The sequence below is a fragment of the Cornus florida genome, unplaced genomic scaffold (assembly GCF_030987335.1).
Source record: "Cornus florida cultivar Cherokee Brave unplaced genomic scaffold, ASM3098733v1 CherokeeBrave_3.0.0_Hap2_Chr02, whole genome shotgun sequence".
Taxonomy (NCBI): Eukaryota; Viridiplantae; Streptophyta; class Magnoliopsida; order Cornales; family Cornaceae; genus Cornus; species Cornus florida.
The window spans coordinates 46,932,340-46,947,419 of record NW_026775572.1 but is presented as its reverse complement, the minus strand read 5'-3'; the positions used below and the strand labels follow the sequence as shown (position 1 = coordinate 46,947,419).

The window sequence follows — 15,080 nt, the reverse complement described above, 5'->3', positions numbered from 1 at the left end:
TAATTCATCATTTTTTAGTCCATTTATTTATAATATGGATATTAAATTACCACTTACCTTTAACATTTAATTATCATAACAATTGAGGGTATTATGAGTGTGGAATGTGTAAACTGAGAAGTTGGAATGAGAGTTGAAGGAGTAAACTCATTTAAAAGAATTGTGTGACTTAAATTTTAACTAGTTAATTATATCAGGTTTTAGAATGTATTGTACATTTAAAATTTTATGAAATCAACTATACTATGTTTGATTCTTTAATTTTAAAAATCAACTATACTATGTTTGATTCTTTAATTTTAAATTCAACCTGTATACTCTCAAATGTAACATAAATGTCCTCCCAAATAACTTTGGACAAAAATACAAATTGATTTATTTGTTCATAAATTTTGGGACTAGTTTTTAAGACTTTTAAAAACAAAATAGAAATTATGAAAGACTTGTCATATGAATGATTTTAATTTCGCTTCCAAAAATTGCCAAGGAAAAGAATTTTTTGTTTTTCCATTATCTTAGAATAGTATCTCAGAATACTCATCAGATTTTTCAATGAAACAATATTATTATTATTATTATAATTAAACTTTCTATTTTAAAAGAACAATTTTTTTAAACTGTCAACCAATTAAATTTCATTACTCAAACAAGTCTTAATTCTTCTAATTTCACATTTCAATTTATAGAAACTAATAATTATATCATAAGAGGAATATATATTTCATTATATTTCAGAAACCTAGGGTGGTTTATGGTATTGCTATATACCCTAAAAATTGCTTATATATATATATAGCACCCATAAGAACAATCCTGTCGCGCGTGCATTCTGCCAACTCATATACAACTTGTAGGGGTAGCCATTTGTGTTCAATGGATCATTTTTAGTCTTATTGAGATACAAATATTTTGTCGTATATATGGTTTAACTCGAACACAATACATTTAATATTTTAGTCGAGTGTTCTTGAATTTTGACACAAATATGATTCATTTATTATCAAATAACACATTTGTTTCAATAATAAATCGAATAAACAAAAATCATTTAAGGATTTATTCACTATTCTTTTTAATTATACAATACAAATATAAACAAAAATAAAAATGTTGAAATAAATAGTTATGGAATGGCTAAATTTTTCATTTTATATAAAAAAAGATCATGCAATCAAACTAGGGCTTCACGATGGTATAATATGTAGTACCAATTGAGTTACATTATATAGGTTGAATAGGTTGCTACTCCATCGGTTGAGCTTAGATACCTCAGAGGTATGGTATTTTGGGTTATTCCAGCCCTTAAATGTGGTGGGACCACCACCACATCTATGATCCAAGGGCTGTCATTGTCCAGAGTACCATACCCCATGATATTTGAGTAATTATTCGTTGCAACACTCACATGGTACACAGATAATTTTTAGTTGTATTATAGGTCCATTTTACTTTGATGAAGTATTTGTAACCGTCCGTTACATCCTGTCAGCATTGCAAAGAGTAATTTTTTGAAATATTTAATACTTTCTCCGATTAATTTAACCGACTGACCTCTCTAAATACAATTTTCCTTTTATTGACCATTTTCATCCCAAAGGAGATATTAATCTTAGGAAGATGAATTTGGCTATCATTGAAGGCATTAGCTCATTAAATGATACGTTAATATAAAGCTAAGCTCATTAAATAATTCATCAAGCAAGCTCAATGCCAACCCTACGCACATGTTCTTTACCTATCAAAGAAGCTAAAACATGCTATATATATCCTGGCTAATTCATCACTTTTAAGTCCATTTATTTATAATATGGATATTAAATTACGACTTACCTTTAACATATATTTATCATAATAATTGAGGGTACTATGAGTGTGGAATGTGTAAATCACTTTTCATATTATTAATGCAAAGTGATTTTTATGTCATATTCTTATTTAAGTCAAGTAAGCAAGAAATAAGAATGAAAGCTGAATACGAGAGGAGTAGTATAAAAATGATAAAATTTAAGTTACACATAGTGAGAGTACGAGTGAAGTTTATTTAAATCAACTAAACTATGTTTGATTCTTTAATTTTAAATTCAACCTCTATATTCTCAAATATAACATAAATGTCCTCCCAAATAACTTTGGACAAAAATACAAATTGATTTATTTGTTCATAAATTTTGGGACCAGTTTTTAAGACTTTTAAAAACAAAATAGAAATTATGAAAGGCTTGTCATATGAATGTAGACAATTTTAATTTCGCTTCCAAAAATTGCCAAGGAAAAGAATTTTTTGTTTTTCCATTATCTTAGAATAGTATCTCAGAATACTCATCAGATTTTTCAAAGAAACAATATTATTATTATTATTATAATTAAACTTTCTATTTTAAAAGAACAATTTTTTCAAAGTGTCAACCAAATAAAATTTCATTACTCAAACAAGTCTTAATTCTTCTAATTTCACATTTCAATTAATAGAAACTTATAATCATATCATAAAAGGAATATATATTTCATTATATTTCAGAAACCTAGGGTGGTTTATGGTATTGCTATATATCCTAAAAATTGCTTAAAATATATATAAATAGCGCCCATAAGAGCCACCCTGTCGCGCGTGTTTTCGTCCTCACACCAGCGTCAGACACGTTACCATTCAAGTGGGTCCCATCCTCTCTCTCTCTCTCTCTCTCTAACACTTTCTCTCTCTTACCCGTACCGGCAATGGCCACATTTTCCACTTCTCTCTGCCCGAACTGACCGTTCTTTCTTTACTCTTTTTTATATTTCCCAAAGAACCCTTACATAGTGCATACAAGTAGTAGTTGCCTCTCCGTACAGTCAATTTGTCTGATGGGCGATTCGGGTAGCACAAACCTGCCCATCTACCCGCATTCTCCGGGCAGCTCCCAATTGCTTTTTCTAGTCTTTGGTTCTATTTTTTTAAAAGAGAAAGAACCGATAATTCTGTGTATTTGTTACTACTATATACTCTTACATTTTTTTTATATAATTTATTTTCGTTTAATATGTATATATAGACAATATATATATACATATATATATATTTATTTTGTGCTTTGAACTGGTCAGCTTCTTTAGGTCCTTTGTTGAGATTTCAGTATCTCTGTAGGAGCAGGCACTTTTGAACTGAGATTATCTGATACAGCTTGTAGTGGAGTGCTTAAGCAAGTTTGTTCATGGTTTATTTGAAGGTCAAGCATGTGATCTGGATCAGTTGACTCTTTTTTGAGGCCATCAGTGTCATCTTTCTCTGATTTTCTGAATTGGGTCGGAGTTATTACACTTGATTTGGGGGGGTCTTTGAGGAATTTGCTGTCAAAGTGAAGGACTATCTGGAAAATCTTGCTTTTCTTTGGGTTGTGTGAGAGAGATGGTGGTGGAGGGCACTTTAATCTTATCTGTGCTGTGACTTTTTGAAGTGGGTTTTGAGTTATTTTCATCAGATTTTTGAGGGTTTGAAGAAAAAATGATTATGAAAATCAGGGACTATTTGGGGACTTTTTCGTGACTTGTGTAAGGGGGGTGGTAGTTGGGGTGGTGGTTGTGGTGGTGGTGGACGGAGGGGAAGCCGGGTGTATGGTGATTTTTGGGGATTTGGGTTTTGATGATATCTGGGTTTGATTCAAGGGTTTGTGAAAGATGGGATTAGGTGGGGATGGCGTTAAAGTAGAGTCTTGGGATGTGGGCAAATCAAAGGGTGGGAAGAAGAAGAAGAAGAAAGATGGTGCTGTGGAGGAGACTGGGTGTTGGGTTAAGTTGAGGTTTATTGGTAGCTGTATTTCATCAAGATCTAAAGTTGATAGCTCTATTAGTGGCATCAGTACTCACTGCGGTATGCCTTTATTTTCTTTTAAATTGTTGTACCTTATGTTTAATTATATATTTTTTTGTTGCTATGTGATCTGTGTTCTCAATAAAGCTTGCCTTACATCATTTATTGAACTGTAGAATTTATACAGAATTGATTCACATGCATGTATTGCAAGCGTGTGTGTGTGTTATTTTGTTACTGTTTTTCTGATTCAGAAGGCATATGTACCAATTGTTTGTCTTGAATTCACTAGAACGTGTTAACAAATTATAATTGAAAATATAGCATTGCCCAAGACTAAAATTTTGTTTTGTTATACTCTGAGAAAAGCTACACAATCTTAGGGGCAACATAAAGAGCTTCATTAATTATTGAGATCTGTTGTATGATAGTTCATCATAACTTACCAAATTTTACCTAAAGACAAACCCGGAACTGATTTACTTGTCCTCCATGAATTCACTAACTGGAGTCTATCCCAATTGTGTAGCAGGCTATTTTATTATTCAAGAGAGCTGCACTTTAATCTTTTGCATTAACAAAAACTTTATTAATGAAGAAACCATTATTTTTCAAATCCAATGTGGGAAAGGTAGCAATGTGTTCACGAAGGGTTCAGTTTTTGATATTTAAGACCTCTAATATTTGGACCAATTTGGGTTGCATGTGAAAAATGCTAAGTTTTTTCTTTGTCACAAATTTTTAAGAAATGTCCTACTTGTTTCTTGAGATTGGCTTGGAGTGCCTATTGATTAAAATGATGTTAGATTTCTTTGATCTGTTAGCTTTTTCATGTCTCTTAATTGATATGTTTGACTTTTTTTAAGCATCACATAGGATTGCATCCCACTTTTTTTGAATTTAATTCTGAAGTTCAAGGGATAATTTTGGGACACTAAGTAAGTTTAGTATTGGATTGGATTTATAATCTAGTTGTAAGTTGTCATTGGTTGGTGCAATCGTACAAGCTTGGGTTAACAAGCTTGAGGATAGGATTCTAGTCTAAGAACAACCACTTTATGCAACGTAATGTGAAATGTTAGGTCTGTCTCCCGTTTTCCTTTCCATATGCGGGCCAACTTGATAATGGCCTGTTATCTGTTTTTTTTCTTTTTTCTTTATTTCCTTAGTTGAAACTCCCAGGCACACTTGCTAGTTGCTCCTATGGGGACTTGAACCTTCGACGTTCTACTTTGACAGGTGTGGAAGTACCATTAGGTTACAGCCCTTGATCTGTTATATGTTTAGTTATAATGGTTTTATTTGGTTTATTTTGGTTGTTTGCATGATTTAATTAGGTTCGTAAGTAATCAATAAATTTGTGCTACTTGAAGGTGAATCACATGAATTAGGGAAAAAAAAGAAAAGAAAAGTGAATCACGTGCAAGTAAAGAAGTTAGGAATTAAGAAAAGCTGCTCCGGGATTAAGTTACTAAAACTATATATACCTGTGGTAATAAAACTTGTAATAAAATTCGCCTTAAGTGTTTTTTTTTTTTTTTTCTGAATTATCTTCCTTCTTATTAGGACTTTATTTTATGCCTGCAGCATCTGGATCTTGCATAATTCTGCTCAATATAGATTATTTGTGAGTTTTGGCCTTGATCTGATTGTCCAGTTGGGTCTGTCAACACTTGTAGCATCAGATTCTCGACTCTGTGCTAAATCAGCTTTTAGTTCAAAATCCTCAATTCCACTGTTAGTTCACTAATCTTAATATACCCTAAATCTAAGTAAAGGGCTAGCCCAGTGCACGAGGTTCCCGCCGTTGAGGGGTCTGTGGAGGGTCAGATGTACGCAGCCTTGCCTCCGTGTGCGGAGAGGCTGTTTCCCATTTCGAACCTGTACCTTACCGTTGCGCCAAGGCCTGCCTTCACCCAAAATCTAAGCGAGGCATATAAAGATTGATCCGTTTAAGGTGTGCTTAATCTTATCACCTGAGAAGAATAACTTCTGTTAAAGACCAGAACAATGTACAGTGGCCTATTTCAAGTGTCTTATTCGAAGGATTTCTTAGGTGGATTTCAGAGGAAAATTAGTTGCTCCTACTTACTTTATGTTAAATTGATGTTTCATTTATAACCTTTTAGGAAACATGATATGATAATCCTATCTTGTGCACTCAAGCTAGCAGGTTAGATATCATGTAGTGAAATAACTAGCAGATGGTTTGTTCAATGCATGCCTACAAGAAGATTTCAATTGCTCATGACTTTTAAGACTTTTGGGTTTGGGAACTAGGCACACCATAATTTGGTCTTGCTATTAGAGGTTTTCTCTTTACTTCCTAAATAGCTGCATCCAACAACTCACAGCCTTGTCATGCTAGTGTCCTGTTTCATTGAAGTGGATCTTGTATATCTTTTGTACCGCATAAGAATTTGTTTTACCATAATTGCCTAAACAGTGGGAGTTTTAGTGCTATGTAAACTTACCTGCCTTTTTCTTCCTTTTGGTATTTTATATTTATGTTTTTATATCCTGCTTCCTTTTATGTATCAACAGAAAGTAAATCTACAAATGATACGAGCAGAGACGAACAAGTTGCTGTGATAGTCTCATCAACTACTCCAAGTAATGCTGAAAGTAATTCTTCCACTTCCAAACTTGAAGAGGAACTTAAAGTTGCTTCTCGGCTTCGGAAATTCGCATTTAATGATCTCAAGCTAGCAACAAGAAATTTTAGACCAGAGAGTCTCCTTGGTGAAGGTGGCTTTGGTTGTGTTTTCAAAGGCTGGATTGAAGAGAATGGAACTGCACCAGTAAAGCCCGGTACAGGACTTACTGTTGCTGTGAAAACCCTCAACCATGATGGGCTTCAGGGTCACAAAGAATGGCTGGTTTGATACTTTCCTAATGCATTTCACAATATCACTTATGACCATTCTCTTTTTAGTTCTTGGTTATTCTCAATTCTCGTCTCATTTGGCAGGCCGAAGTGAATTTTCTTGGTGACCTCATTCATCCTAATCTGGTTAAACTTATTGGTTACTGCATTGAAGATGATCAAAGGCTGCTAGTGTACGAGTTTATGCCTCGAGGAAGCTTGGAGAATCATCTATTCAGGAGTACGTAACTGGCTTTCTTTTAATATGTACCCCGAGGATTATTTTGGTCCATATTTGTTTGATGCTTAGGATTTATGGTATAGAAATAAATAATTCTGAGCCTATTTTCCTCTAAGAGGGTATAAAACCTATTTTCTCTAATAAACATGTTGGGATAGTTAGTTATAATTCCTTTTCTAAGTAACAACATATATATATATATATTAGATTGTTCGTTTCCTGTGTCACTGTCTACTTGTGTTGGTTTGTGGAAATTTTTTTTCAGTTGTTTCACCTAGTTTCATGGAAGTTGGTACATGTTTTGACTCAATTCTCCTGTTGCTGTTGTATTGGTCATTAAATTGTTCTCTTAATTCAGAAATCCAGGTAATTCTTTAAAAATGCTGAAATATGATTGTAAACTGAATAAGCACGTGCACACACGCATATTATGTACATTTGCCTCTCTCTATGTGTTACACATCGATCACACTAAATATTATAAGGACTCCTACATTTAACCCTCTTGATTTAATTATATAATTACCAACGTCTCCAAAAAATTTTACTTCTATGATTATCAACATCTCCAATTTCTTAATTATATTCGTTTTATATCTTTTGGTGACTCTATTTTCATTATATACCCACTTGGATTTCTAGTTTTATTACCACTTGGTTGAGATGGGAGTAAGAGGGATTAAATTGGATCTGTATAAGAACCTAAATCTATTGGATTTTGGGATTCAAACATCCCTACCTGCATATTTTAATGTGAGTTGCATGAGGAGGGATTCAAACATTTGTACCTGAATATTTTAATGTGCGTTGCGTTAGGAAAATTTTGTGACTTCAAAAGCAGTTACCGTTAATTGGGACCTTGATGATTCCTAAACAAGAATGTACTATCTCAAATTCCATTGCCTCCCCCACAAATACAAAACTTATTAAGACGGACTACCAAGGGTCATTGTGGGTTCAATGATTAAAAACTTGAGTATCAGTGCCACTGGTGTGAGTTAGAACCTCAAGGCAGTCATTCTGTGAACTACCAAAGGTCAGGTATGTTTCGAGTCCTCCCTCCCAATGATCCCGCCGTGGCAGGACCAGAACTGGATGATGTCCCTTTTTATTAATACGGACGACCCAATCATAAAGGTCACAAATGAGGCAAGGTGTTGAAGTATGGTTTCACTCCCCTCCCTGATAGCTTAACTATTAGAATAGTCACATGTTAGCAATATAAAACTTAATAACCTCTTAAGGTGACAAGAAATATTTTGACAACCCAACTTATCTTTTGAATTTGAATTTATTAACAGGATTTAATATGGGATTGTACTTGTATTGAATTTTAAGTCACTTTTGGAAATAAAATTTTACTAAATATACCTTCATTCACTTCTATGATCTCCAATGCCCTTGAAAGTCTTAAACATGAAATTATATGAAAGTTGTTTAATAAAGCATATTCAAACAACATTCTAACGTCAATGTAAAATAATAGCTATGTGACACGATCACCACCAAAAAGAGTGGCATGGAGGGCATACTGTCGTTTGCTACTTACCCCCCTGCCCAGACAAAAAGAAAAAAAAATACATATATAATAAAATAAAATAAAATTATAAATATGAAATATATACCTGAAAGATTCAATACACTTGTCAAAAAATAAATAAATAACCTGAAAGATCCAATATGTTGTCCTATCATGATTTTTTTTTTTTACTAGTATAACAGCAGGGAATATCTCAAATTTAGAAGTATTGGGTTGAAATTCTTTTCCACTGCTTTGTAATGGTTTGAGGCCTTTAAGGGTAATATTAGAGAAGCCCCAATGCTGAAAATCAAGGCAACATTGAGTTGGTAACTGTTTGCTTCTTCTCCATAACCATATATATATGTAGCTGGACGATTGTTGTCATGATGCTTAGTGGATTTCTTCACTATCACTATCATAAGTTGAAATACAGTGCCCAAAGCTTTTCATAAACATCAGATGAGGAGTCTTCATATGGTTCACATTCTTCTTAACCGAGTTTTTTTCCGCCGCTACCAAGAAGGCACCTAGATCACAGTCTCCTTCGTATTCACTTGCACCAACTCCACTAGAACTATCGGAAGGCACAAGATCACTACCATGGTTATATCTTCCCACGCTCATCGTTATTCTAAGTGGACCTGGATCACCATCAACATCTATGTAATTAGGTGGAGAATTTGAGTTTAAGCTCTAACCAACTTCATGGAGCTGAGAAGAAGACAGGCATGGAAGATGAACTTAATTATTGAGTTGCTATGGTGTCATCAGCATCTTTAAACTCAAACCAATCAGAAAGGTCTTCCTGTCCAGCAGTGGTGATTCCCTCTCTTCTAATTATGAGTTACAATAGTCATGTTAAACGTTAACAGTCGTAAGTCAAATAATAAAATAAAATGGTTAATTCATTAAAAATATAACATATAAATAACTAACATGCATAATTAAAATATAGAATACAAAATGGAACTACATACTGGCGACATGCAAATCATGATGTAGTTGAAAAGTTGGGAAGTCCACCACCTATAGTGATCTTCTGTACGACAAGAGTAATTGTGTCACTCTCTCTAAATTGCTGGCTTTCCACAATCCATAACTTCATACATGATGGGCCATGGACTCCCCATTCCCAAACCAACCTTAAGACCTTCACCTGTGGCATATGAACTTTCAGAATCTCAGCAGAAAAATCCACTATTTGATTTGTTTGATTTGTGACAAATCTTGTTATAGCTGGGCAAAGCAATTCTCTACATTATGTGAATTTCTTCATTAAGTTTCTAAGAATTGTCTACTTCCGGAGAACTAGATCCATTTCCCTTAACCTAGTTTCATGAGAGTTTGGATCAATTAACTGAGAGCCACTTGCACCAACTTCACGAACAGTATGTGACTAACTAAACCAAGAAGCAGTCTCTACCACATCCAGAGCTAACTTGCCTTGCCTACTACCACAACCCTTTGGCGGTACACTAGTTGTAGGAGGACTTGAACAGTCTTCCACATCATATTTTGTATGGCACTATTTTTGGAACTGTTGCCTCTGCTCCCATTCTTCTTGCACCTTGAAACTTTCTTGTCGAGCTATAGTCATCTTGTGACTGAATCAGAGTCATTTCCTGAACAACAAATTATCCTTGATCATCATGCCGTGTCCTCAATCTGACACCTGTCTATCCCTCATTTTCTATTTACCATCTTTTAGATAAACTTTGAGTGGTTTTCCACGTGTTGTGCACAGCGGATATCCACCCTAATGTGAAGATCATCTTTTGAGTTGTTATCAAAACCTGGATTGGGAAGAGGAGATCGATCTTTGCAATGCATGTAGAGGATTGAGTCGATTGACACGACTCGTCAGATGATAAAGTCAGATACTCAGAAGTATCCAGCTGAACTGACACTTGGTTTATAGCAATTAAGGTTGAAATTGTAGGAATGGGAGGAAACCATGGTTTAGAAAATGTTTAAAGAGAGCAAGATCATATGGGAGGAAGTCCATCCAACTGTGGAAGAGATATAATTAAGCAGGTCTGCTACTTGTTGCTTTGATAACACGCATATGAATTTCTTCGTTTCTAAGTTCTCTAATGATCCCTTCACATCAGAAATGATGTTGATATATATCAAGAGACAAAATATTCTTTGTTATGATAGGTCCCTTCAACAGTAAAGTGTAACCATAGTTTTCTATGCAATGACCATTGTTTGGTCCACTAATTGTAGTTCAGATTGTCAAGCATAAGAATACAGGTTCAAGTTTGAAGGCTGCCACTTCATGCCAATAATTCAAATTCTGAAGAGAGAGGTCCATTGGCAGATGATATAGTGCATCTTAGTGTAGGATATAACAAACCAACAAGCTTTTATCATTTTTTTTTGTTGGGGAAGTTTACTGTCCTACAGGCAATTGTTTTATATGCTTTAATATTTTATTTTTTTAAAACGGCATGTCAAAAATGAATGATATGAAATTTGTTTGTGAAAAAAGGATCCCATCAACTAACCATGTGTTTTGTTTTATGTACAAGTTCTGTCGATGTTGGATGATTGGATCACAGAAGCTACCTCTTACATGGCTGGATTGATACCTTTACATTGTCTTTCTGTTTCTTCTCTCCTAATAATTATCATTATGTGCAGGATCCCTGCCTCTTCCATGGTCCATCAGGATGAAAATTGCTCTTGGTGCTGCAAAAGGTCTTGCTTTTCTTCATGAGGAAGCTGCACGACCGGTGATATATCGTGATTTTAAAACCTCCAACATCCTGTTAGATGCAGTATGTGACAAGTTCTTCAAAAGTACATTTTTTTTTTTATTTTTTATTATATAATATTGTCTTGTTTCTCTAATACCATATTATCTTCCGAAAAAAAAATACCATATTATTCCAGGAATACAACGCTAAGCTTTCTGATTTTGGACTTGCCAAAGATGGTCCAGAGGGAGACAAAACTCATGTCTCTACTCGTGTGATGGGAACATATGGTTATGCAGCCCCCGAGTATGTCATGACAGGTAAATGTAATTGGTCTTTGACAAATGTTGATTACCCCAGCCCTTTCATCCTGGTGTGGAATGTGGATTAATCAGGCTCTCGTCTAGCATGTACTGCTATTTCTATTCTAGTTACCTGCCTGGTGTAGATTCTCCTGTTTGCTTTAATAATGTTCTTTTGTCCAGGAAAGACTTGACATTCATCCTTTCTGAACTGCATTTTAGTATATGAGCTGTCGAAGCAGAGTAATTTAAATTTTTAACCTTATGACAGCTTGACTTGCTGGTTGGTCCATCTGTTTACTTCAGTCAGTGTTTTTCCAGTGAGACTCACTATCATTTGACTCAAATGTTTGAATGACACAATTCTGAAAGTCCAATTCTGTTTTGATGGTATCTCCTTCTACAAAGATATGGGTTTGCGGTATGTTAGTTACCTTAATTATTTTTACGGGGGTGTGATTGTTTTGCGTTTTCCAGTGAATGCGCATGATGATGGCGCGTGTGATTGGTGGTCTTGAACTCATTTAGTTTGCATGTGGCTGATGATTTAGAATTTTCAAGTTCTGAGGAAGCTTGATACACTAGAACTCAACTCACCACATCACTTTTGCTGATTAGGTTTGATGTTGAAGGGTTCGATGCAAATAGATCCCAGTGAACACGCACGATCATGTTGCATGTGATTGGAGGTCTTGAACTCAATTAGTTTCATGTTGCTGATGATTTTGAATTTTCGAGTTCTGAGAAAGGTTGAAACACTAGAAGTCAACTTACACCACTTTTGCTATAGGTGATAACTGATATACTCAGAATATTATTATTATTCTAAATATCCTTTATTGAAGGCGTCTTTAATATAAATATTGATGGAGATATCCCTGTATTGTAGGCCATCTTACCTGTCTTATTCTTTAGTTTTTTAAATTTTTATTTTTGGATTGGAAAGTGGATGATCTTTGAGACTTAATTTTTACATATTTTATGATGTTTCTTTATGAACAGGGTCTGTCTGAAAGTTCTTAGATACCACTGCTATATAGCTTGCTATTTGGGAATCTTCACTCTGCCATTCTTTCATCTGGATCTAATTCTCTTGCTTGTTGCAGGACATCTTACATCCAGGAGTGATGTCTACAGCTTTGGTGTGGTTCTGCTTGAAATGTTGACTGGTAGAAGATCAATGGACAAGAACCGCCCCAATGGGGAACACAACCTTGTGGAATGGGCACGGCCACATCTGGGAGAGAGAAGAAGGTTTTACCGATTGATAGATCCTCGGCTTGAAGGCCATTTTTCGATAAAAGGTGCACAGAAAGCTGCGCAGTTAGCTGCTCGCTGCCTTAGCCGGGATCCAAAGGTCAGGCCTTTGATGAGTGAAGTTGTCGAAGCCTTAAAACCTCTGCCAAACCTCAAGGACATGGCAAGCTCTTCGTATTACTTCCAGACCTTGCAAGCTGACCGAGTTGGGGCCAGCCCAAATGCTAGAAATGGTCTTCGCACTCAGGCCGGGCTGCTTTCGAGGAATGGGCAGCAACATCCGAGGAGCCTTTCGATACCAAATGGTACACATGCTTCTCCATATCATCATAATCAGTTCCCTCGTAATTCACCAAAACCAAATGGCAAACCATAGTTCTGGTTGGTAAATTATCTGTGTATTTTTTGCCATCCCTTTTTACCATTCATTTTTTCTTTTCTTTGTTCGATTATAAATATATCTTTGCCGGAGGCATTTGTTCTTGGACCACTGGCAAAGAAACAGAGGAACACATTTGCACTATATGGTGATCTTTAGAGAGTGGGTGACCTCCTTGGGGAGAGAATGTAATGTAAGGGGATCTGAAGTTCATGAAGTAAATGTTTATGCTTGCAAATCCACCCCCCCACCCCCCCCCCCCCCCCCCCCCCCCCCCCCCCCCCCCCACTCTCTCTCTCTCTCTCTCTATATATATATCTTTGTATGTGTATGTACACACACAAAAACATAGTACACCATACTTGTTGCAAGCTGCATTTATGATGTACAAGTTAATTGTGAAGTATTTATTCACCATTAGTAAATACTAGATTGTCTATTCCTTGCTTGATGTCCATGCGACGCAATAATTGATGTGTGGTGCTCGTGCAGAGAGGAAAGTAAGCTTTGACAAAATGCAATTCCACATTGGATATATTTGACATGAAGGGTGATTACATCATGCGAATTTAGGTGTTAGCTCGGAGCATTTAAATTGACACAACACAGCAAATTTAAATCGACATTGTAATAAATTGATGACACAATTACAATTATGTAACGTTATCAATGTAATATGTTGCATGAGTGTTGTGCTTTTTTTAGATAAATGTTGCGTGGTGGTTTGTGCAAATAGGCCTTTGGTGATGCAACTAAACCTAATGTGTTAAAATGGTAGGTTAAACTATCTGTTAAAATGGTGGTAACCTAGCAAATAAAGAGTAGAAATATACTCTTTTCTTTGAGAAGAAATTCACATGCATATTGTCCGTGGTGACATGAACCTTCACCTTCTACATTGGTTTCAAATTCCTCCTTTAAGCAGTCACTTTGTAAACTAGACGCATAGACTCATCCCCAAGTCACACAGTGGGTGCGCGAGTGGGAGTGAATACGAGAGGGCGAAAGTGAAAAAATCTAAGTCACACATAGTAAGTTTGAGAGAGAGAGCGTACACAAAGTGCCAAGTGGGAAAACGGCACCAGTTTAGAAAAATTTTGTAAACTAGACACACCAACTCACCCCAAGTTACACAGTGGGTGCGCGAGTGGGAGTAAATATGAGAGCGCAAAGTGAAAAAATCTAAGTCACACATAATGAGTTTGAGAGAAGAGCGTATATAGAGTGCAAGAGTGAGAGTGCGAAGTGGGAAAACGACACCCATTTAGAAGAATTATGTGACCGAAACCTCACCTGAATTCATATATGTAGTATCTTTTAAGTACTTAACATTGGGGTCACTTTGAGGGTAGATTTTGATTCCAGTACATGGAACTCTAATTTAAGAACTCTGGGAGAATAACATTTATGATTCATTATAGGAATTCAAAAATTAATACAAAATAAGTAGGATATATTTGATGCTCAATGGTATTTTATTTTATTTTATTTTTTTCCCTGTTCAATTGGAAAATTTATTGATGTAAGGACAACGATAAAAGCAAAGGCATACCTTTGCATTACAAATGGTTATGAAAACCAACAGATATCTCCTAGTAATGAAAGGAAAAGAAAAACAACAGCAATAGACATAAGAATAAAGAAAAACAAGTTGACAGCTCAAGCAAGAAAAACTCCACCACCTCCCTCCCACCAAATCAACCTCCATCACATCTCACCAAACGAATGGATAACTAGAATGGTTTTTAAATAGTTGAAAGAGGTTTGTACAAAAAAGAATGTTGGGAGATACTTACAAAATTTTAAAAATTGAGAGGTTTGTTATAGTTTATATATCAGTTTTTTTTTTAAATGTTTAAACAATGTATAAATTAAATTCTGCCATTATACCAACAAGATGTGGCGTGATTATTCTAAACACAACTAGTACATTATTCTAAGAAACATTTGTTGCAATATATATTTCATATTTTCACACTATCACCAAGGTAAATCAGTCACACTTTCAACTCTCATTCTTACGA

General features: G+C 35.2%; 1 protein-coding gene across 1 annotated transcript; it reads left to right on the top strand.

The window, feature by feature from the left end:
- The first annotated feature begins 2,958 nt into the window (after positions 1-2,958).
- LOC132294891 (serine/threonine-protein kinase PBL34-like) lies at positions 2,959-13,294 on the top strand. The gene is made up of 6 exons (XM_059792909.1): positions 2,959-3,847; positions 6,332-6,666; positions 6,759-6,894; positions 11,063-11,199; positions 11,315-11,438; positions 12,527-13,294. The coding sequence occupies exons 1-6, from the start codon at positions 3,655-3,657 to the stop codon at positions 13,051-13,053; spliced, it is 1,452 nt and encodes a 483-aa protein (XP_059648892.1). The 5' UTR covers positions 2,959-3,654; the 3' UTR covers positions 13,054-13,294.
- Positions 13,295-15,080: the final 1,786 nt, after the last annotated feature.